At 31.6% G+C, this 25062-nt stretch overlaps 2 protein-coding genes across 12 annotated transcripts; both read right to left on the bottom strand.

The window, feature by feature from the left end:
• Window positions 1-5817: 5817 nt before the first annotated feature.
• Window positions 5818-9263, bottom strand: LOC145958197 (potassium transporter 5-like). Its single transcript, XM_083074830.1, has 7 exons — window positions 9030-9263; window positions 8705-8746; window positions 8349-8609; window positions 8196-8248; window positions 7637-7751; window positions 7271-7525; window positions 5818-7008 (listed from the first exon to the last, which is right to left on the bottom strand). The coding sequence occupies exons 1-7, from the start codon at window positions 9232-9234 to the stop codon at window positions 6020-6022; spliced, it is 1920 nt and encodes a 639-aa protein (XP_082930956.1). The 5' UTR covers window positions 9235-9263; the 3' UTR covers window positions 5818-6019.
• A 4934-nt stretch (window positions 9264-14197) lies between these two features.
• On the bottom strand, window positions 14198-22953 carry LOC109791065 (uncharacterized). Of its 11 annotated transcripts, none has more exons than XR_014433847.1 (6): window positions 22707-22936; window positions 21880-22000; window positions 21693-21761; window positions 20665-20709; window positions 20331-20386; window positions 14198-14790 (listed from the first exon to the last, which is right to left on the bottom strand). XR_014433847.1 is itself a non-coding variant. In XM_083074836.1 (6 exons), the coding sequence occupies exons 1-5, from the start codon at window positions 22744-22746 to the stop codon at window positions 20678-20680; spliced, it is 381 nt and encodes a 126-aa protein (XP_082930962.1). In that variant the 5' UTR covers window positions 22747-22953; the 3' UTR covers window positions 14823-20386; window positions 20665-20677. The 11 variants fall into 11 exon arrangements, 5 of the variants coding, with proteins under 5 accessions (XP_082930962.1, XP_082930958.1, XP_082930960.1 ...); XR_014433845.1 differs by lacking the exon at window positions 22707-22936 and adding an exon at window positions 21358-21429 and having other exon boundaries at window positions 21693-21791; window positions 21880-22657; XR_014433848.1 differs by lacking the exon at window positions 14198-14790 and adding an exon at window positions 20851-21429 and having other exon boundaries at window positions 14823-20386; window positions 22707-22939.
• Window positions 22954-25062: the final 2109 nt, after the last annotated feature.

Genomic DNA, 25062 nt, shown 5'->3' with positions numbered 1-25062 from the left:
TTTTAGTGGCTATTATATATTAGCCATTAATATTTTTACATATGGCGCCAATTAAATTATTACCATTAAATAATTGTCATTAATAACAAATTTTGTTGTGACTTTTTATTTGAATGGATGAATTCATATGTTTAAATAATTATTTTTCCCATCATTTTACGTCTTCTGTAACTTTGACATTTATTAATGTTTTTTTTAATATTTTGTTTTATTATTATGTTTAAAGATTGTATTATTATGTGTATCATTTTTTTTTAACATTTACTAGAATATTTCCGGTCAGAGTATACATCTCGTAACTAAACTATTGCATATAACCGTGTATTGCATAGTGATATTTGTATTTTGTTGTGTATATAAAGAGTATATAATTAACATAGTTTATTATAAATATTTAAATTATAATTCAGATAAAATTTAATCATTTTAATTAACACAATTATATTTGGTATAATTAGAGCATGCTTAAAATACGATAATTAGAAGACTTAAATATGTTTTTAGTCCTCGTAAATATAAGTCATTTTTATTTTAAACCCTATGATATTTTTTTGAAATTTTTAATCCCTCAAAATCTTTCTATCATACATTTTAATCCTTTCCATTAAATTATCAATGATTTGAAAAATAGATTGTTGATATGTCATATATTTTAATCTTTTCCATTAAACTATTAATGATTTGGCCAATAGTTTGCTAATGTAGTTCTAGTAACATGACATATCACTAGCTCTTCTTTATGTGATGGCTAATTCATCTGCACGAAAAAAAAGTTCAAATTCCTAATTCTAATTAATCTTAAATCCATTGTATTTGCTCTTCTTTGTTTCAGGAATTAATGAGTTTTGCTACTTACGCTTGGTTTATCGAGGCGGTTGTCAAAAACTTTTTCACGATTTGTGAATCCATCTTTAACGTCTTTAAAAACGGTATCTATCTCATCTTCTACCTCTCATTCGTTAACGTAAGGAAAATAACACACTCTATAATTCATATTCACCACATTCATCGTCTTCACTTTTGATTTTATATTTTATATATTTTCTTCTCTCGGTAGGAAACCATTTGTGAGGCCATTGAACACTAAAAAAAAGGTGTGATTTGTGACAGTTAGTTTGATAGTTTCTAGTAGTTAAACACTACCACAAGTCGCATTACCAGCGTTATTAATAACCGCCAAATCCACACGAAAAACGGTTTGTAGCGCATATTTTTAAAACGCTATTTTTGAAGGTTAGAAAATTCATTCACTTTGTGGCGGTTTTAAACCACCACAAATTGAATTTTAATATTACTCTTTTCACAGCTTTTGACGGTGTAAAAACGCCACAAAATTTATCTAATTTTTTTTAATTTAACATTTCTAGTGATTTTAAACCGCCACAAAATTACATTTTTTTTTTCACATTTTCTATCAAACCATGCCTAATAAATGGTACACCAACAAAAGCTAGAAAAGAAAAAAAAAATAATTGGGCCTTCAAACCTGAAACATATAGAGAAAAAAAGCCGCACCAACCAAAATGAAATAAATCATATTGAAGAACTCAAAATGTACCAAGTTTCATCCAACAGAACAATGATACCAATGGGTTTTTGCAAAATAATGCAATAGGAAACAAAATTAGTATCATCTAGCAAATTGTGACCAAAAAGAAATAAATCAACAAAAACTATAAATCAAATTGTGAGAAAGGAACCACCATTCTCAGGAAAGGAACATGGGCGTGAAAAAGCAACTAAACTAGCAAAAACTAATAACCAACCTTACCAATAAGTACTCCTAATTCTGTAGTAAAATAGAATGACCGGTTAGTTATAGAAAAAAAACTATACTTACAAGTTACAACAAAATGTTTATCTAGAGAGTGAAGGGATATGGAATTTACCTTTCATTTGTTCCATTACATGCAATGTTTCATCTTTGGTATTTTTGAAACAGAAGGCACTTAACACTACTAATATGGAACGTTAGTTTCCATTGTAAAGTCCATTTTAAATGTTAACATGTGGCAACTTGTGGCCCGCGACACCCATCCTCTATAGCAAGGGAGAAAGAGGAGTACCTTCTCATAAAGACTCGTGATCACCAACCGATGCAACTATTACAACCCATCCATCTATAATCACAAAGGTGACAGTAGTTCCAGATTTTTGTGCTGAAACAACAAAGTATATCAAAAACATATTAATTAACTCGGAAGTATAAAAACTATCAACCACAACGAAGAAATATAGAAACTATTAATAACTTCCATTAGTAATTTATATTCTTCATCAACAATCTAATACTCATACGACAACAACTAGCATGGAGTTTTAAATATAGATGATTGGATGCAGCTAGTTTGTTGTCATTCATAATGACGAGCTTCTCCAAAATTTGATATATTTAATTAATAATGGTATGTGACTGTTGTTGATTACATGCTTCATGCCTTCATGTATAGTACAAAAAGTAGTTTGATCTAACTATTTTTTGGTACTCTGATTGGACTTATCTCAAGTTATTGAGAGATTCAGTAAATGAATTCTGTATATAGTTGAAGACATTGTATATACAGTCATAATTATTAGCATATAAACAAGTTTGTCAGTCTGAAATATCTCCCAAGGACATTATTTTGTACTGCAACAAGTATCTACGCTAATATAATAATGCCACAAAACGTACTACTGATGAAGGAATAATTGTGATCATTTTGTTCTACACTAATATTTTATTTTAGACCTTGCTGTTCTTTTTCCAACAAATTTGTTTAATTAATCAACTTGAAGAAGCTAAGTAAAGATTTGTTGATGTAATAAACATGCTTAATTGTTATTAGTTCAATAAATTGATGTTATTTATTTATTTTTATTTTTATTTCAAAATTTCTATTCATAGGCTTAATCATATATGTCAGCGTCAATAAATATTGTCCTACATATATAATGGGCAATACCCTGCTATTGGAAGAAACCAAGCACTAAGTATACTGATACAAATATAAAAACAAGATGCTATACACAAACTAAGCACCAAGTATGCTAGTTTAAGATTGAAATTGACTATAATTGTCATTAGTATCTCAAGTCTCAACAATCACAATACCAAAAAAAAATTTAAAAATTGAAATTGCATCTATCATGCTTCACTATTTGCAATCTTGTGTCTATTAAAGAAAATAGTTATTCTATCAATGCAACAAAAAAAAGGTTTATTTTATTAATATCAATGAGCAACATCATCATTGACATTTATATCTCTAGAAGCCACATTTGTTGCTGCAACACTGGTAACTATAACACCACTTGCTGCAGCTTCACTCTGATTTCCATTGCTACTTGTTCCAACTACTCAATAATTTTCCTCATTAAGTTGTCCATTTGCTGTATTTTTACATCATTTCCCTTTTCTCTGCATTATACAACACAACTCATTTAAATTAATATTTATTAGTGAGAAAATTAAAGAAAATATAATGTTAATTACCTTAGATTTGGTAGTAGTTGGTTGTTGTTGTTGTTCTCCACCACCTTCTGGTTACTTAAGAGGGTTGGGACAATTTCTCTTGTTGTGCCCATATTGAAGGCACCTACCACATCTATTGCGGGTATGAGTTTTCCTAAGTTTGGTTGGATTCTCATCTTCCTCTAGCATCCTTCTCCTTAATTTTTTTGGCCTACCAGGCCCCCTCTTGAGATCAGGTGGCAATATTATATCATTGTTAATCACTGGCCACTTATTTTAAGATTGATTATTAGCGTGACTGATCTTAAAAGTTTAACTTTTAAGATCGGCTATTAGCATGACCAATCTCAAAAATTTAACTTTTAAAATTAATTGATGACCGATCTTAAAAAACTCAACTTTTAAGATCAATCAAGGAATCGATCTTAAAAGACAAAAATGATCGATGTTAAAGTATTTTTTTCACTAGTAAAAGTATTATAACAATTATTATTAATGAAAATAAATACAATGAAGGCAAAAAAAAAAGAAAATAAAAGTTTAATAAGATAAGTAACTTGAACAAGTGAGGTACTAATCCCACTCACTCCAGAAAGAACTACATACACATTTAAACAATATGTCAAACGTTTCCATCCAAAGTCCAAATGACTAATATTATTAAAGATGTTTACATATCATACCAATTTGTAGTATATCACAAATTTTGTACAAAAACTCTCTTTTTTTTTATTAACCCAACAAATGAATACAGTAAGCTGAAAGCTAGCTAATAATTGATTAACATGATATTGATGGAGTAAAAATCCCGTCTCCAATCACCATGGGAGATCCTACCAGGTTACAAGTACAATCATATATAACTCTAGCAAAACAACTACTCTCAAGATTTTGCTTTAGCTTTTGGGCTATTTTCAGATTGGTAGATGGTGTTTGGAGCCTGTAATTTGAAAGCTCATTGTCCTCTGGTTGTTGATTTGGAACCAAACTCACCTGGGCATGCCTACATATCAATGAATACAGTGCAAATGCTCCACCTAATTAATGCAAAAGAAAGTAACATGTTAATGACATATAGACCATCTAAATCTGAATTTACTTGCAACCTAGAAAAAAGGCATTGCTATCTAACGTACTATTTGTTGGATAATCTTAAATTTCTAGATATATCCGAGATATCTGAGATATTCGAGATATCCGAGATATCCGATTTAGTTATCTAGAATTATTTGATTTATCTTTTGAGTTATTTGTTTCAGATTAGATAAGATAGTTTTTTGATAAGTTTTGATTTGATAAGATATTTTATTATCTTCTTATTAGTTTAGTACGTTGTACAATGGCTATTTAAAGGTCATCTCTTATTCATTTCCTCTTAATAATTTGACATTTGAGTTGTCCTTATTGGTACAACTACAATTTCTTTGTTTGGTAAAATGGACTAAATGAATAGCCAACTAAAGAGAGAATATGTTTTAACATTGTAATTGATGGTTGATCAGCTCTAAAACTAACAAAGTTAATAATTGAGTATAATTAAAGGAGTAATTTATATAACAAAATTAAAATTTAGATATCTAAATATTACAAAAACTCTTTTAAAGATGTATATATCAATCACCTCTATCATCTTTCACAAGATCAAATTGAGTATTTATTAAATAATAATACATTAACATTTGGATGTTTACTTATGTACAACATTACATTAACATGACAACATATTGTTTCGTGGCTCTAACTTTTATATATTATAAAAAAAATTCCTTTAGTCAATTAATAATTTTCTAAAAATATTTCAAGAAATTAATAAATTAATTATTTTAATAATTAAAACACAAATAAAATAAATCCAACTTAAGATAAGTACGTAGATCGAGTTAGCAGATGACATGCCTTGCTAATAACATTCACTAGCAAACAGTCTTACTCAACACGAAATCATTGTTCCACAATCAAATAATTATTATAATGTTAAAATAAAGATAAACATAATAATTTTACCAAACTATATATAACAAAAATTAAAAAAAAAATTAAATTCATATGCAGGATAGATTATCAATATTAACACAAAAATGAATCATAAAAATAATATACACATATTTTTCATAAATTTACAATAGTATGTAAAGTACGAAAATTTTAAAAATATTACAAAAATAAAAATATTTTAACCTTGTCGTCGTAAGTGTGCTTATATTTGGGATTTTGGGTCACATGTAACTGCCATAATAAAGGATTTAACTTCATGATAAACCGTAGTCTATATAGTTAATTAGTGTATTTAGAGAGCTTCTAATAATAATTGTATTAAAAAGAGAGAGAGAGGGAGAGAGCTTCTAAATGAGATAATTAAGAGGTGATTTTAAAATGTTGTTTTATATATAACACTGGGATAAAAAATTCCTGTCGGAATTTATTTGGTCTTGAGAAAAGATTCCCATACACAAACATTTAAGAACAAATACAAGCTATTAAGTTAAACACCAAAACAAGCGAAGGCAAGTAGCCAAAATGCAAAATAAAAAAGATCATTCTCATATCTGCATATCATCATGTGTGTCATATTTCATATGTCATTCCAACTTTGAGAAGCTTGTTACGGGGGACTGCCATGGATTTATCCCCCTCTCGAAAGTTTTTTCTTAAGAAGTTATAAGCATAGTTGACAACTATCTTATTGAAGATAGATGATTTAGGGTCTGCCACTACCTCTGCTTCCCCTAGCATGTACACCACACCATTCTCCATTGCCTTCTCTATAAATTCAATCTCCTTTTCAACACCTTTGGCCACCTTGGATTGTTGAATTGAATCTGAAGAGGCACGAGACATAACTAAAGCACCTTCATCTGTAGCATTAATAGTGATTGCCATGTCATTCTCATTTTCAGGAGTGAGTGCTTGTTCATCAGGTGTTGTTCCCTCAGCCTCAAGCATAAAGCTCTCTTGCCTTATAAATTCTTTCAGTTGTAGCACTAACTGGCTCTCAAACTCCAAATGATCCCCAAGCATATCCCTATAACCATACCTCACAATACAACCAAATATTCTATGTTCTTTTGGCTTTACTTGTCGAAACAAAAACCTCTCCTCCAATGCAACTGAAGGAATGGGAATAGCCTTAATGGAAACAAACACAACAACTGAATGGATGGATGGAATGTTGGAAATGAAGTGTGAGAATATAGGAGGAATGCCTTGTAGAAGCTCAGAATACAGAAGTCCAATTCCGGGCACACGGTTTATATTTGGATTGTTAGTCAGATTCCTCACATACTCGGTGGAGACCTTGTTCTTGAGTTCAAACATGTACCTTTCCTTTTGAACATAGTGCCAGATTCCCATGAATATTGTCAAGATGAAAGCTAATAGAATAGGAACAAACCCTCCCTTTGTGAATTTAGTAAGTTGTGATGATAAATAAAGAAGCTCAAGGAAACCTACTGGTAAGAAGAGAGCAACCACCCATACACTTTTCTTCCATATAATCAGCATTATAAGGGAAACTAGAGTTGTTGTGATTAGCATGTCGCAAACTACTGCAATCCCTGCATCAAACATAAAACTTGGCCATTTGTCATGTTGTGCTAATACAACAAAGCTTAGAATTTTGTAGCTTACACGTTTCATTTGAAGTACTCAAATGTATGATGTGCGAAGAGAATTATTAGGTAATCCGAAATTACTATGTAGAATCCATGTATTCAAAAGTTTCATTTACATATCATATAAAAATTAATGAGGACTATGATTTGAAACTACCTAATAATTTCTTATTATGTGTGTATGTGAGAGTTTGAGTGTAGTTACCATATGCATGAGTCATTTTTTCGGAGGTCTTGAAGGCAATAGTGACCAGAATACATGCAATCATGAACATGTAGTTGACCTCAGGAATGTACACCTGGCCCCTATGCTTAGTGGAGGTATGAACAACCTTAACTCTTGGAAAACAACCTGGACTTTGTGCTTGGGATATAACGGAAAATGCTCCAGAAATCATTGCCTGACTGGCTATGATGGCAGCAGCAACAGCAACAACAAATGTTGGCCAATATAAGTGCCCTGCATGTAATTCACAGCATAGGAAAAAAGTAAAAATCAGTTAAACCATTGATTAGATTATTTTTTTAAAAATTATTATATCAATGGATCTTTTAAATTTAAGAGATGTACCAGGTATACATGCATAGAATGTATTAGATACTTTCTCTGGGAACTTTCGTAGATATGCTGCTTGTCCAAAATATGCAATCAATATTGCTGGGAATACAACACAAGAGAAGCTAATCTGCAACATACGTTACAATCAGTTTATTAAAAGTAACCACTAGGGTTAACCTAGTAGTTGGGAGGGATCAGGGTAATTAGAAGTATAAAAACCTAGGTTCAATCTTTATTGCGGTCATCTTTATAATGTTTTCTATCTTTAAAAAAAAAATCAGTTTAAAAGTAATTATAACAAAATTGAATTTCAGAATATATAATTTTATTTTGATAGAAATTGAAGAACCCTTTTTGGCATGGCTTATTCACGTTATTGATTTTGATCAAGAAACACTATAAAAAATTATTATACAGTGATATATACTCTATAGTAATATGATTTGTGTCATTAAAAGTTATTTTTATCTATATAATAAATATAATATATGTTAATATATTATTATTAAAAAAATGTAAATATAGGTTAGAGTGATACAAATCACTAAAATATATAAATTTATTTACTTACTTGAATGGCTCGCACACTAAAGTGACCCAAGTCAGCAAACATTGCCTCAGATCCTATGATTATGCATACAATTATATGTTAGTTAGAAATAAAGAATGATATTCAACTTAATTAAAAATATTAAATGCATAGATATATTTAGATGCAACTCACCTGTGATGCATAGTAAGACTCCACCGAATGAAAACCAACCTTGTTTACCATTCCGTTTGAAAAAATCAATTATATATTTTGGATTGAAAGCACGTAATACTCCAACGTCATGTTTAAATAAATTGTAGATACCCATTCCAACAATGAATGAAAACCACACTATGAGAATTGGAGCGAATGAAGATCCTACTCTATCAGTGCCAAATCGTTGTAGAGAAAAAAGGACAACCAATATTGCTACAGAAATCCCCACAACAGCTTCTGAAAAATATAAAAATAAAATAAAATATTATAATATTTATTATCATTACTTACAATAAAAAAATAATAAGTAAAAGGCTCAATAATATTAGTACCTTGACCTAATGAGGTACTGGTCCCGCTTACTGCAGATAGAACTGCATGCAGATTTGAACATGTCAAGTCTCCATCCAAAGTCCAAATGCTCAATGTCATTAATGACGTTTTCATATTATACTGTTGAATTAATGCAATACAATTTTTTTTTTCTTGCATTTTTCAACAACACACATCATCATGTAAGTAATGTGACTAATCTTAGTATTTGTTGTTAATTAGGACATTTTTCACACCAGTTGTCTTAGTATTTATTCTATTTAACAATTCATCAGTGGTTCAATTTATTTAGCAAACATAAGAACCTAAAATGAATTGATTAACCTGAAACCGCTGGAGTGAAAATGCCGTCTCCTATGACCATGGAAGTCCCCATCATGGTTACAAGTACAAGCAGAACTCGAGCAAAATAACTGTTCTCAAGCTTTTGCTTTAGTTTTGAAGCTCTATTCAACTTTTTAGATGGTTTTTCGAGTATGTAATTTGAAAGCTCCTTGTCCTCTGGTTGATGGTTTGGAATCAAACTCATTTTGGCATGCCTACATATTAGTGAATAAAGTGCAAATGCTCCACCTAGTTAATGCATAAAAATTGTGTTACTCATTTTGAATTGACTTGTCATTTATTACGTAGAAACGCGTAATGATTAATATGTGAAGGACAAATTTGAAACACGGAAAAAATGTTATAGAAAATTAGAAATGGAAAAATGGAAATACTTGGGTCCACCTTTGGTATTTAGAAATAAATGACACTGCTCTTTGATCATAATTCTCTTTTTATTTTTATTTTTATAAATATATAAAAATACCAGTTCAGTAATTTCATCAGAGAAGAAACTAAAAACTTATTCTATTGGTGCATTGATAACGAACGTTACGAATGCTAGTAACTATAGGTGTTGAAATTACATACAAACAAAAGTACTCTATTATCATTACATTAAAATTAGTTTTTTGTGGCAATTAATTTATTATTTAGCGGCCATATAAATAGCCATAATTTTTTTACCAGCATTTAACTAATGGCTGGTATATCTAGTGTCGTTAATACTATTACCGACATTTATATAAAATGCCGCTAAAGATCTACTAAATTGTCGGAAAAACTTATTTCTTTTAGTGGCAATTCTAGTAACCATTTTAAAGGCTATTAAAAGTTTTTTTTTTTCAATTGTCTCCTTTACTTTAAATAATTTATTCCTATAATTTCATTTTCTAAATTCATAACTTATATACTTTTTTATCTCTACTCGATATGGGATTTGTAAGATGAGAGTTGTCTTTTATTTATATATTTTTTAATTTATTTTTTTAATTGTGTTGTCTTTTAAGAGATGTGAGATTTATAAGGTGAAAGTTGCTCTCTAATTGTTTTATAGCACTATTGAACTTGGTAACAATAAGTGATTTGATACCAATTTAGAATAGTGAATTAGGAGTCAATCCTATAAAATGAACCTGTAAGGTAATAGTCATTACTCATTTATATATTATTTAATTATCTTATCTCTAATCGATGTGGGACTTAAATTTTTTCTAATAAATAATTGTTGCTAATAGTAAACTTTAGTGTAATATAATATATTTTTAGTGGCTATTATATATTAGCTATTAATATTTTTACATATGGCGGCAATTAAATTATTGCCATTAAATAATTGTCATTAATAACAAATTTTGTTGTAGTGACTTTTTATTTGAATGGATGAATTCATATGTTTAAATAATTATTTTTCCCATCATTTTACGTCTTCTGTAACTTTGACATTTATTAATGTTTTTTTTAATATTTTGTTTTATTATTATGTTTAAAGATTGTATTATTATGTGTATCATATTTTTTTTTAACATTTACTAGAATATTTCCGGTCAGAGTATACATCTCGTAACTAAACTATTGCATATACCCGTGTATTGCATAGTGATATTTGTATTTTGTTGTGTATATAAAGAGTATATAATTAACATAGTTTATTATAAATATTTAAATTATAATTCAGATAAAATTTAATCATTTTAATTAACACAATTATATTTGGTATAATTAGAGCATGCTTAAAATACGATAATTAGAAGACTTAAATATGTTTTTAGTCCCTGTAAATATAAGTCATTTTTATTTTAAACCCTATGATATTTTTTTGAAATTTTTAATCCCTCAAAATCTTTCTATCATACATTTTAATCCTTTCCATTAAATTATCAATGATTTGAAAAATAGTTTGTTGATATGTCATATATTTTAATCTTTTCCATTAAACTATTAATGATTTGGCCAATAGTTTGCTAATGTAGTTCTAGTAACATGACATATCACTAGCTCTTCTTTATGTGATGGCTAATTCATCTGCATGAAAAAAAAGTTCAAATTCCTAATTCTAATTAATCTTAAATCCATTGTATTTGCCCTTCTTTGTTTCAGGAATTAATGAGTTTTGCTGCTTACGCTTGGTTTATCGAGGCAGTTGTCAAAAACTTTTTCACGATTTGTGAACCCATCTTTAACGTCTTTAAAAACGGTATCTATCTCATCTTCTACCTCTCATTCGTTAACGTAAGGAAAATAACACACTCTATAATTCATATTCACCACATTCATCGTCTTCACTTTTGATTTTATTTTTTATATATTTTCTTCTCTCGGTAGGAAACCATTTGTGAGGCCATTGAACACTAAAAAAAAGGTGTGATTTGTGACAGTTAGTTTGATAGTTTCTAGCGGTTAAACACTACCACAAATCGCATTACCAGCGTTATTAATAACCGCCAAATCCACACGAAAAACGGTTTGTAGCGCATATTTTTTAAAACGCTGTTTTTGAAGGTTAGAAAATTCAATCACTTTGTCGCGGTTTTAAACCACCACAAATTGAATTTTAATATTACTCTTTTCACAGCTTTTGACGGTGTAAAAATGCCACAAAATTCATCTAATTTTTTTTAATTTAACATTTCTAGTAATTTTAAACTGCCACAAAATTACATTTTTTTTTTCACATTTTCTATCAAACCATGCCTAATAAATGGTACACCAAAAAAAGCAAGAATAGAAAAAAAAATAATTGGGCCTTCAAACCTGAAACATATAGAGAAAAAAAGTCGCACCAACCAAAATGAAATAAATCATATTGAAGAACTCAAAATGTACCAAGTTTCATCCAACAGAACAATGATACCAATGGGTTTTTGCAAAATAATGCAATAGGAAACAAAATTAGTATCATCTAGCAAATTGTGACCAAAACGAAATAAATCAACAAAAACTATAAAACAAATTGTGAGAAAGGAACCACCATTCTCAGGAAAGGAACATGGGCATGAAAAAGCAACTAAATTAGCAAAAACTAATAACCAACCTTACCAATAAGTACTCCTAATTCTGTAGTAAAATAGAATGACCGGTTAGTTATAGAAAAAAAACTATACTTACAAGTTACAACAAAATGTTTATCTAGAGACTGAAGGGATATGGAATTTACCTTTCATTTGTTCCATTACATGCAATGTTTCATCTTTTGTATTTTTGAAACAGAAGGCACTTAGCACTACTAATATGGAACGTTAGTTTCCATTGTAAAGTTCATTTTAAATGTTAACATGTGGCAACCTGTGGCCCGCGACATCCATCCTCTATAGCAAGGGAGAAAGAGGAGTACCTTCTCATAAAGACCCGTGATCACCAACCGATGCAACTGTTACAACCCATCCATCTATAATCATAAAGGTGACAGTAGTTCCAGATTTTTGTGCTGAAACAACAAAGTATATCAAAAACATATTAATTAACTCAGAAGTATAAAAACTATCAACCACAACGAAGAAATATAGAAACTATTAATAACTTCCATTAGTAATTTATATTCTTCATCAACAATCTAATACTCATACGACAACAACTAGCATGGAGTTTTAAATATAGATGATTGGATACACCTAGTTTGTTGTCATTCATAATGACGAGCTTCTCCAAAATTTGATATATTTAATTACTAATGGTATGTGACTGTTCTTGATTACATGCTTCATGCCTTCATGTATAGTACAAAAAGTAGTTTGATCTAACTATTTTTTGGTACTCTGATTGGACTTATCTCAAATTATTGAGAGATTCAGTAAATGAATTCTCTATATAGTTGAAGACATTGTATATACAGTCATAATTATTAGCATATAAACAAGTTTGTCAGTCTGAAATATCCCCCAAGGACATTATTTTGTACTGCAGCAAGTATCTACGCTAATATAATAATGCCACAAAACGTACTACTGATGAAGGAATAATTGTGATCATTTTGTTCTACGCTAATATTTTGTTTTAGACCTTGCTGTTCTTTTCCAAACATATTTGTTTAATTAATCAACTTGAAGAAGCTAAGTAAAGATTTGTTGATGTAATAAACATGCTTAATTGTTATTAATTCAATAAATTGATGTTATTTTTTATTTTTAATTTTTTTTTCAAAATTTCTATTCATAGGCTTAATCATATATGTCAGCGTCAATAAATATTGTCCTACATCTATAATGGGTAATACCCTGCTATTGGAAGAAACCAAGCACTAAGTATACTGATACAAATATAAAAACAAGATGCTATACACAAACTAAGCACCAAGTATGCTAGTTTAAGATTGAAATTGACTATAATTGTCATTAGTATCTCAAGTCTCAACAATCACAATACCAAAAAAAAATTTAAAAATTGAAATTGCATCTATCATGCTTCACTATTTGCAATCTTGTGTCTATTAAAGAAAATAGTTATTCTATCAATGCAACAAAAAAAAGGTTTATTTTATGAATATCAATGAGCAACATCATCATTGACATTTATATCTCTAGAAGCCACATTTGTTGCTGCAACACTGGTAACTATAACACCACTTGCTGCAACTTCACTCTGATTTCCATTGCTACTTGTTCCAACTACTCAATAATTTTCCTCATTAAGTTGTCCATTTGCTGTATTTTTACATCATTTCCCTTTTCTCTGCATTATACAACACAACTCATTTAAATTAATATTTATTAGTGAGAAAATTAAAGAAAATATAATGTTAATTACCTTAGATTTGGTAGTAGTTGGTTGTTGTTGTTGTTCTCCACCACCTTCTGGTTGCTTAAGAGGGTTGGGACAATTTCTCTTGTTGTGCCCATATTGAAGGCACCTACCACATCTATTGCGGGTATGAGTTTTCCTAAGTTTGGTTGGATTCTCATCTTCCTCTAGCATCCTTCTCCTTAATTTTTTTGGCCTACCAGGCCCCCTCTTGAAATCAGGTGGCAATATTATATAATTGTTAGTCACTGGCCACTTATTTTAAGATTGATTATTAGCGTGACTGATCTTAAAAGTTTAACTTTTAAGATCGGCTATTAGCATGACCAATCTCAAAAATTTAACTTTTAAAATTGATTGATGACCGATCTTAAAAAACTCAACTTTTAAGATCAATCAAGGAATCGATCTTAAAAGACAAAAATGATCGATCTTAAAGTATTTTTTTCACTAGTAAAAGTATTATAACAATTATTATTAATGAAAATAAATACAATGAAGGCAAAAAAAAAAAAGAAAATAAAAGTTTAATAAGATAAGTAACTTGAACAAGTGAGGTACTAATCCCACTCACTCCAGAAAGAACTACATACACATTTAAACAATATGTCAAACGTTTCGATCCAAAGTCCAAATGACTAATATTATTAAAGATGTTTACATATCATACCAATTTGTAGTATATCACAAATTTTGTACAAAAACTCTTTTTTTTTTTATTAACCCAACAAATGAATACAGTAAGCTGAAAGCTAGCTAATAATTGATTAACATGATATTGATGGAGTAAAAATCCCGTCTCCAATCACCATGGGAGATCCTACCAGGTTACAAGTACAAGCATATATAACTCTAGCAAAACAACTACTCTCAAGATTTTGCTTTAGCTTTTGGGCTATTTTCAGATTGGTAGATGGTGTTTGGAGCCTGTAATTTGAAAGCTCATTGTCCTCTGGTTGTTGATTTGGAACCAAACTCACCTGGGCATGCCTACATATCAATGAATACAGTGCAAATGCTCCACCTAATTAATGCAAAAGAAAGTAACATGTTAATGACATATAGACCATCTAAATCTGAATTTACTTGCAACCTAGAAAAAAGGCATTGCTATCTAACGTACTATTTGTTGGATAATCTTAAATTTCTAGATATATCCGAGATATCTGAGATATTCGAGATATCCGAGATATCCGAGATATCCGAGATATCCGATTTAGTTATCTAGAATTATTTGATTTATCTTTTGAGTTATTTGTTTCAGATTAGATAAGATAGTTTTTTGATAAGTTTTGATTTGATAAGATATTTTATTATCTTCTTATTAGTTTAGTACGTTGTACAATGGCTATTTAAAGGTCATCTCTTATTCAATAAAAATCACAGTGAGTTGCTACGATCACCCACAATTTTAGTGTTACTCGTCTCTCTTAGTTTTTCTACAAATTGGTATCAGAGCTATATGCTCTGAGTGCCGAGTGTGAGAGGAAAACAGTGTGCGCCTGTGAAGGGGAAAGAAAGAAGAAAGAGAGAGTAATGACAAAGGTTGTGAATGGAATGACCGTACCACAACTGTCAAAGAAAACCAATTATGATAATTGGTGTTTATAGATGAAGACCCTGTTGGGTTCCCAAAGTCTATGGGACATAGTGGAGAAGGGGTTCCAAGAACCCGAGGAGGACGAAGACCAATCTGTGGCTTAGATTGCCGCATTGGAAAAGACACGAGTGAAGGACAAATCGGCTTTGTATTTTTTGTACAATGCCGTGGATGAGTCAGGTTTCGAGAAGATTGCAAACGCTGCATCTTCAAAGGAAGCATGGAAGATCTTAGAGGTTGCGCATAAAGGTAACCACCGTGTCAGACAGATCCGACTTCAAACTCTTCGAGGAGAGTTTGAGAGTTTGAGGATGGAGGATAAGGAACAAGTATCCGAGTACATAACTCGGGTGGAGAAGGTGGCTAACTAACTCGGAAGGAATGGGGAGCCAATTCCAGCAAGTAGAATTGTGGAGAAAATCTTGAGATCATTAACAGATGATTTCGAGAGTATTGCATGCGTAATTGAGGAGTCAAAGGACTTGTCCCTTCTCTCAGTGGAAGAGCTCGCTGGGTCACTTGAAGCCCACGAACAAAGGAGGAGGAAGATGAAGGGTACTCATGATCAAGCATTACAGGCGCAACTTGATTTGAATGAAACTCGGAACACTCAGGGCCGAAGATCAGGAGGACAAGGACGAGGTGATCATGGAGGACGAGGCAAATGACGAGGTGATCATGGAGGTGATCAAGGACGAGGTCGAGGACGAGGTGACCATGGAGGTGGACAAGGACGAGGTGATCGTAGCCAAGGAAGTCAGCCGAGATCCGAGGTGGAATGTTATAAGTGTGGCAAACTCGGCCACTACGCAAAGGAATGCAGATCGGCAAATTACTACAACTGTGGCAAATACGGTCACATAGCAAAGTATTGCCGAGCTAAAAGCCGAAGTGAAGAAAAAGGGAAGAATCTTCTCACAGAAGAAGAGGACGAGGAAGCAGGAATTTTGATGATGACGCAGAGTTCGGAGACCAAGCTACGTCCGAGCTGTGCCTCCGAGATTCAGCTAAACTTGAGTTGCGTCGAGAGATCAGCAATTGAGCCTTCAAGCTCAGATGAGAAGTCAGAAGCCGAGCTTGATTCGAGTTGCCTAAACAACTCGGTCTAGTATTTGGACACTGAGGCGAGCAATCATATGTGTGGAGAAGAAAGTTTCTTCAACGAACTCATCAAGGTAAAGGCTGGATTCGTGTCATTTGGGGATGATTCCAAGGTGGCGGTAAAAGGGCGTGGAACCATCAAGTTTATGCAGAAGAATGGACGAGTTGGAGAAATAAGGAATGTCTACTACGTTCCCGAGCTTAAGAATAACATCTTAAGCATGGGGCAGATGATGGAGAAAGGCAACTCGGTTCTGATGAAGGATCGAGTGCTTTATTTGAAGGACAAGCATGATCTTTTGATAGCCCGAGTGGAGATGAAAAAGAATAGGATGTATAAACTGGAGCTGAACATCCTTCAAAATAAGTGCTTGAAGCTGGACGTGAAGGATGAAGCCATGATGTGGCATTTTCGTTTTGGGCATTTAAACTTTGGAGGCTTGGCCGAGCTATCAAGGAAGGAGTTGGTACTCGGACTACGTGGTGTTGAGTTTGACAAGAAGTTTTGTGAAGCGTGTGTACTTGGAAAGCATACAAGGACAAGTTTTCCGAGCTCGTCCGAGCACAAAGCGAAGGAGCAACTTGGGCTGATACACACTGACTTGTGTGGACCAATCTCTCCAACATCTTTCAGTGGTAAGAAATATTTCATCTCTTTCATAGATGATTTCTCTCGAAAGACCTGGGTATATTTTTTGCAAGAAAAATCAAAGGCATTTGAAGCTTTTAAGAAGTTTAAAGTCATGGTGGAGAAAGAGACTAACAAGCAAATTAAAGCTTTGAGGTCGGACAGAGGTGGAGAATTCACATCGGCAGAGTTTATGGAATACTGTGAAGAGCAAGGTATAAAGCGTCTTCTCACAGCTCCATATTCACCACAACAAAATGGAGTAGCTGAAAGAAAGAATCGTACTATTCTTGATATGGTCCGAACCATGCTTAAAGGGAAGAATATGCCTGAGAAGTTTTAGGCAGAGGCAGTACAGTGTGCTATATATATACAGAACAGGTGCCCACATTCAAAATTGGATGATGTGACACCTCAAGAAGCATGGAGTGGACAAAAACTGAGTATACGTCTCTTCAAGATCTTTGGAAGCCTTGCTTACGGTCATGTTCCAGCTCAGCTCAGAACGAAGCTTGATGATAGGAGCAAGAAGTACATTTTGATCGGGTAGGATGAAAAGGCAAAAGCCTACAAATTTTATAACCCTGTTACAGGTAAAATTCTGGTAAGCCGAGATGTCCAAGTAGATGAGGAAAGTGAGTGGAGCTGGAGTAACTCGGAAACAACCTCAGAGAACTCAGAGATAATAGGGAGAAGCTCGGATAGGACCAATGAGCATTCCGAGGAAGATGATGAACCTGAGCAGCTTAGAACTCGAAGCTTGCAAGACATCTACAACTCCACTGACGAGTTACATGTAGTATGTCTAGTGACAAGAACAGAAGACATAGAATCTGAAGAGGTGGTACTTGATGAAAGATGGAAGAAAGCAACGGATGAGGAGATCAGATCAATTGAGAAGAGTGAGATGGGAAGTAAAGCTGAGCTAGTTGAGGAGTTTAAAGAAGTGAAGAGGGAGTTTGTGATGACCGATTTGGAGATCATGAAGTACTTTCTGGGTTTAAAGGTGGACCAAAGAGCAACAGGTATTTTTATGTCCCAAAAGAGGCATCGGCCACCTCGGCACAGGGGGTGCTGGATGTTGCATGGCTCGCGGGGCCATGGTACACGGAGGAGTATCGCGCTCTGGTGGAAGAAGCATCGAAATGAAAGAAGAAGGAGAAATTTAAGATTATGGGGGAGTTTTGTTGGATAATCTTAAATTTCTAGATATATCCGAGATATCTGAGATATTCGAGATATCCGAGATATCCGAGATATCCGAGATATCCGATTTAGTTATCTAGAATTATTTGATTTATCTTTTGAGTTATTTGTTTCAGATTAGATAAGATAGTTTTTTGATAAGTTTTGATTTGATAAGATATTTTATTATCTTCTTATTAGTTCAGTACGTTGTACAATGACTATTTAAAGGCCATCTCTTATTCAATAAAAATCACAGTGAGTTGCTACGATCACCCACAATTTTAGTGTTACTCGTCTCTCTTAGTTTTCTACACTATTGCCATTGTCGTTAGCATGTATTACAATGAAGACATTTAAGCAAGGGTATGGTCACAATGGAGTAGATTATGAGTGAAAAGACCCCAAGAATGTCATCATTATTTCTAATACCGTCGGGAGAGAAACCTTTGAGGACGTTGAAATGGTGGATGGTCTTCCCGTCTCTTGATGGAGGGAGTCTGCCTATAGTGTCTTTTGCTCTCTATTGAGATGCTTTTGTGGTGTCTTCTTCCATGAGAAAGTACAAAACAATAGTTCAATAACATAAGTTTTTTATTTACTTATTTATTATTTTTAAAATTGAAAATATATCTATGAAAATATTATTATTTATATTTCAAAAGAAAGATGAAAAAATAATCCAAAGCTACATGATTCTTGATAAAATGATTTTTGTATTGATTATTTTAGGAAAAATAGATTGTGTGAGACTAATTTAATTTTATGTTAAGAAAGAGATGAAGGTGTAGGACTATTATACATAAAGCTAAAGTGTGTTGAGAGAGTTTATAGAAAGTACTCCAATAATGTGATAATTAGTTTGAAAGCATGTTGAGATGCATAGGTAAAGAATAAGAGCACAAGTGTATTGTGTTTGTGCACTACAAAAAAATGTGCAATTTGTGGCGGTTGTTTTGGCATTTTCTGGCGGTTAAAAACCGCCACAAATTGCATTACCGGCGTCATTAATAACCGCCGGATCTACGGTCGCCAAAAACCGTTTGCGGCGGATATTTTGTAAACGCTGGTTTTGGGCGCTAGAAAATTCAAACTGTTTCTGGCGGTCTGAAACCGCTACAAAATGCATTTTTGTTTGATTTGTTTGTCGTTTTCTGGCGGTTTAAAACCGCCACAAAATTGCTCTTTGACTTGTTCATCATCTTCTAGCGGTTTTAAACCCCCACAAAATTATTATTATATTTGTTTGTTTACATTTTGTGCCGGTTTTAGATTGCCAAAAATATATTTTTTATTTGTCTCAGATTTCAACAATTTTAAACCATAAAAAATACACTTTACTTTATGGTAATTTTTTTTAAAATATGTTTGAAATTATTTTAAAAGCGCATTTTTATTATAAATAGACAAATAATATTCTATATATTTTAGGTATTTATCAAATTATTATTAAAAATTATCACTAACCATATTAATCATTAAAAATTAATAATGACTATATTATATTTTTATTTAATTCAAGTAACCTATAAATAAAAATTTTACTTGTCAAATTCTAGGATGACTTATTTAGTAAATTCTACCTATAATAATAATAATATTTATGTGTTTTGTATGTTTCTTGTTCAAATATAATTACATAATGATACATTAAATTAACAACTTTTAACATTATAAAAAAAATCAAGACAACATCTAGCCATAGGTCTAGCATGACATTTTTTATTATTAAGACATTAAGATCCATCAATTCTAAAACATATCTAACATATTAAGTAACTCAATCAAATTCATGATCAATGCTCAAAAGCAAAATATGTAAATTATCCCAAAATTAATCTTACTTCAAATATAAAAACATAATGAAAATTTATGAATAATGCAAAACAAGAGACTATGCACTATCAAAAGTGTTTACTCAGAAACACTACAGCTATGCACTATATATTATTAAAAAGAGACTAGATCAAGAACAAAATTTATCTAGACTAGTCTAATTATTTTATCTAATATGAAACATTAGGAAATTTGGATTTCTCAACCAGCTTACTTGCTTTTGTTGTATTCGAATTCAATGTGCAAACAATCTTCAATTCCAACTTCCATCTGTACAAGGTAAAATATTATGAAATATAATTAAGAAATAAAAGTAGCCAATAACAGTTGAGGTAAAGCACAAGGCAATAAGCCAATAACCATTTAAAAATGGGTAATTAAACGGAAATGATTGAGGTTGATGAAATAACTTCAATTTATTATTGCTTGAGTCATTGTTACTTTCAATTAACAGAAAGTTGTGGACGTGAATTACTACCACAGTTTGTACAATGGCAATGAATATGTGCTAGACGGCATTAAAATTCAATTACCATGACAGTGCTCACCTTGATGCTATTGTTAATTTGTGGAGGTGGAGAATAGTTGCGAACCTGATAGATAAAGATAAAAAGAAAAAAGAAGAAAACATACAAGTTAATGAAAAAGGATCATAAAAACTTCTATATATATATATATATTTTTTTTTTTTAGTTTTTTAATTTTTTTATTTTTGAGGTGGTGATTGGGGATACCTCGCCCATTAGTTACAGGGGATTGATCAAGACCAATTCTATTTTTGTCCTTAGGTGATGCTCCGAAGTGTGACTGTGTACTTTGTCAGCCTTCCTTTAATTTACCAACCATTTCACCTTGTTTTTGGTAATAAGAATCCATGGATAGTGACTGTTATGTTACCTCTATTATCATCCCTGGAATTCCTGGGGGCTTTTTTCTCAATGGCATGAATATCCTCATTCAAGCCATCTCTATGAGATTTATCTTTGTGCACAGAGGCTTCACGAAGTGTTTTTCGCCATGCCTTATGCTTTCACCCTGTTTATCTATGGATCTTCGACCTGTTTATTCTGAACTAGATTTTTCAGGAAATGCTCGATTGAGTTCTTTGGGTAAGCTAACACTCGAATTCCAGATAAATCACTCATGCTAACAGAAATTTATCTTAAAGGTTTCAACACTGCTAAGTGATACCATCTTAAGATTAATTGAAGCTATGTCAGAAATATGTGAATTTTAATCACCTTGAAGGGTTCCCTCTTTCCTTTTCTTAAGGGCAGCCTCTTTCTTTTTATTGAAATTCTTCCATGGTGTAGCTGGACAAGGGAGTATAAGGCCATTCAATAAAATATTTCTATATTATAAACATCATTAAACTAAATACAGTAGAACTGGAAGGCTTTGACAGAAGAAAATAGTGGTGATAAGGAGGTGATGATGCCCAATATCAAGAAAAAACTTGAGTTGCTCATCTCAATGACATATGAAAATAGCGATTTGAAATTTTACACTTAAAAAATATTACAGAAAAAATCAATCCATTAGTACAAGATACGGAAAAGAAAAAAAAAGCAGTTACCCTCAACAGCTACTAATGCCTTTAGCTGACTCTTCATAGACGGGTTCCCTAGCTCTAAAGACAATGGCTCTGTTGCAAACAACATAAATAAATGAACAACTGGCCAAAACCAAGGAAAAAGGGCAGGGGAGATTCATACATCACACATGTATAGCAAAATAAAGTACAGGGACACAAAAGAGCATACCAATTACACTCTTGGCATTACTTCGCTCCAAGAAAGTTGCCAGCCCCAGATCTCCAATTTTAACTTCTCCTTGATGACCATTGATAAATATATTATCACATTTCAGGTCCTTGTGTATAATCTGCGGGTTGTAATTTCCTTCGGAATCAAATTCAAAATTCACAATAATAAACAAACAGTCATATACATGAGGAGTGTGTGTTGAGATCTCACGCAGAAAATGGTGAAAGGCCAATATCTGATATATCATATAGCAGATAGCATCACACGATAACAGTGAAAGTTGCATAGCAGTTGAAATATATCATATACATCAACTATATATGTATAAAAAGTCAAGTTGTACACAAATAAAATGCTTAAAAAATCCACAATATTAACACAAGTTCAATCGATTCGAGACTAGACAGAGATGACAAAAGGATACAGGATGCATGCTGCAAACATGGTAGCCACAATAGTGTACACAATCAGCCAGAGATTGTGTCTGATTCTGTGACCCAGCTATAGAGCCATCAGCCAGAGAGTTGGATCTTCTAAGTTGTGGTTCTATTAAATTTCATTTTTCCCAAAACCATTTAATAATATATTTCATATGTGATTCATTCGCGGTATTGAAATTCAGAAAACAAAGGTCGTTAGGGATTTCAAAAATCGGAAACGCGAAGAGAAAGAGACAGTTTGGGGAGGTGGATGCGGGCGGTGCTTTGTTCTTAAACCGAAATTAAACCAAAATCGAAAACTTAACTGAAATTTAACTGAAATTAAGTTTGCGGAAATGAGGGTTTTGCGAAAATCGAAAGCAAAAACTTGAAATTGAAACGTACCAGGCTTGCGAGAAGCTGACGTGTGCTTCACTCTCGCCATGGGATTCAATGGAAGAAGAAAACTAAACGAAACGAAGCTTCACACTTCCGAATTGGTTTTCTTCAATTTCGCCTCTTGGTCTTGCATGTTGTTTTCTCTTCTTTTCTGATCTTTGCTATTGTCAGTGAAATTGTGAAATTTTCAAAAGGGAGTAGCTTGCATCCATTTTGGCCCCTGCGTACTTACTGTTATTATCGGACTTCATTTTTTTTAAGTTTAATTTTAATAAAAAACTATTGAACGTTCTGGCGGTTTAAAACCGACAGAAAGTGCCAACACATAACAATTACCATTCCTGCGGTTTAAAACCGCCAGAAAGTGTCAATAATTTGCAGCGTTTGGCATCCTGATCACAAATGTAACATTTTTTGGCGGTTTATGGAAACCGCAAAAAAGAAACCGCCAGTAATGACCTATTTTTTTTTAGTGGTGGATAACAAACCTTACTAGTGATAAATAATAATAAATAAATAAATAAATAACTTTAGATGATCAAGTGTGTTGGCGCTTACTATTTACTTTTTAAACTTTCAATTTATCATAAAAATATATTATATTAATAAAATTTATTGAAGAATTAAGATTCATCTAGTAATAATATCACGGGAGAAAATATATATCTATTTATATGTGTATTAATATTTGGTCCGTGAGAGCTAGGGGTTTGGTGAAAAAAAGCAATATATAGACACAAAATGGTCTGGTAGCAAAAAGGATAATTGCAAACAAACAAACGTCACCTCTGGATCTGGTTTATTTTTGTCTTTTGATTCCTCTCCCTTTTTTTTTTCTTTTTTTTTTCTTTTTTCCCATTGCATCAGAGTTTTATTGTTTTGATTATTTTGTTTTTAGTGTCATTTTAGACAGCCAATGTAAGCATCTTGAAGCCAATGACTGGCTATTCATCAAATATAGATAGTCAAATATAGATTCCTAATCAGCAATTGTGCATGTGAAGTTTTTCAATTTCTAAAATGTGTCATTAATTAGAAAATATAGATGCATCTAGAAAAAGACGACATTGAACACTCTATAATTCATATTCACCACATTTAATATCTTTACTTTTGATTTTATTTTTATTTTCTTTTCTCGGTAGGAAACCATTTGTAAGGCCATTGAACAAAACAAAAAAAAAGGTGGGATTTGTGACAGTTATTTTGACAGTTTCTAATGGTTAAACACTGCTACAAATTGCATTACCGTAGTTATTTATAACCGCCGGATCCACACCAAAAATGAGGTTAGAAAATTCAATCACTTTGTGACGGTTTTAAACCACCACAAATTGAATTTTAATATTATTCTTTTCACAGCTTTTGACGGTGTAAAAATGCCACAAAATTCATCTAACTTTATATTATTAAAAGTAGGATAATCTTTTTGGATTTTCTTATAGCTCAAAATTACATAGTCTTTACCCACTTTTTTTTCTAAATTTTTTTAGACTTTTAAAATTCAAGCTATTCCAATTTATATCCATATATTGTTAAAGTTAGAATAGTCTCCTAAAAAATTTTTCTAATTAAAATTACATAGGCTAAACCTAGATTTTTGTTTCTAAAACTTTTCAAACTTTTAAAATTTCAATGCTTCCTATTAATTATAAAACAAATTTATTAGTAATTAATAAATTAAATTATGTTGACTAAACAAATACATAATCTTTTAAAAAAAATATATCTATATTCTATATATTATTGAAGGTAGAACAATTTCCTAGAATTTTTTTCTACTCAAAATTATATAGTTTAAGCTTACTTTTTTTCTAAAATTTTTAGACTTTTAAAACTCAAACGCTTCATATTTATATATCTATGTTTATAACTATATATAATATTAAAAGTAGAATAGTCTCCAAGAATTTTTTCCTGCATATAGTTTGGGCCTATGATTTTACTAAAAAATTTTAGACTTTTAAGATTCAAATGTTTTCTATCTATCTTCTATATTTATATATTATTAAAGATAAAATAGTTTGCTAGAATTTTTTTCCTTTCAAAATTACATAGTATAGACTCACTTTTTTTTTGCCTAAAGCTTTTCATACTTTTAAAATTCAGACGCTTTTATATATATATATATATATATATATATATATATTATTAAATGAAGAATAGTTTGAGAATTTTTTTTCTCGAGTAAACACCCAATTTACTAAAATATTCTTTTGTGACGTCTAAATTTCTAAACTTTAATTTTATTATGCAAGTTAGTCTTTTCTTTATACTTGGTTACTAAATTCTATTAGTTTCTTTAATAATAAACAATTAAGTGAGCTTGACCCCTATTCTCTCTTTTAATTAGTCGTTCTCT

This window comes from Cajanus cajan, chromosome 5 (genome assembly GCF_000230855.2).
Source record: "Cajanus cajan strain Asha chromosome 5, NIPB_CcT2T_4, whole genome shotgun sequence".
Lineage (NCBI taxonomy): Eukaryota > Viridiplantae > Streptophyta > Magnoliopsida > Fabales > Fabaceae > Cajanus > Cajanus cajan.
Note: the sequence above shows the minus strand (reverse complement) of the source record. Positions and strands in the feature narration are given on the sequence as shown.

Coding starts and splice junctions, on each gene's coding strand:
- LOC145958197 (XM_083074830.1), bottom strand. CDS start 9,234: ATGAGTTTGATTCCAAACCATCAACCAGAGGACAAGGAGCTTTCAAAT. Junction 8,249..8,348: donor AGTCTTACTATGCATCACAG/GTGAGTTGCATC, acceptor GCATAATCATAG/GATCTGAGGCAATGTTTGCT. Junction 7,009..7,270: donor AAAAATGACTCATGCATATG/GTAACTACACTC, acceptor TGTTTGATGCAG/GGATTGCAGTAGTTTGCGAC.
- LOC109791065 (XM_083074833.1), bottom strand. CDS start 22,168: ATGCAACTTTCACTGTTATCGTGTGATGCTATCTGCTATATGATATAT. Junction 21,792..21,879: donor TAATGCCAAGAGTGTAATTG/GTATGCTCTTTT, acceptor GGTTTTGGCCAG/TTGTTCATTTATTTATGTTG. Junction 20,710..21,357: donor GAAAGAGGGAACCCTTCAAG/GTGATTAAAATT, acceptor TTTATCTATCAG/GTTCGCAACTATTCTCCACC.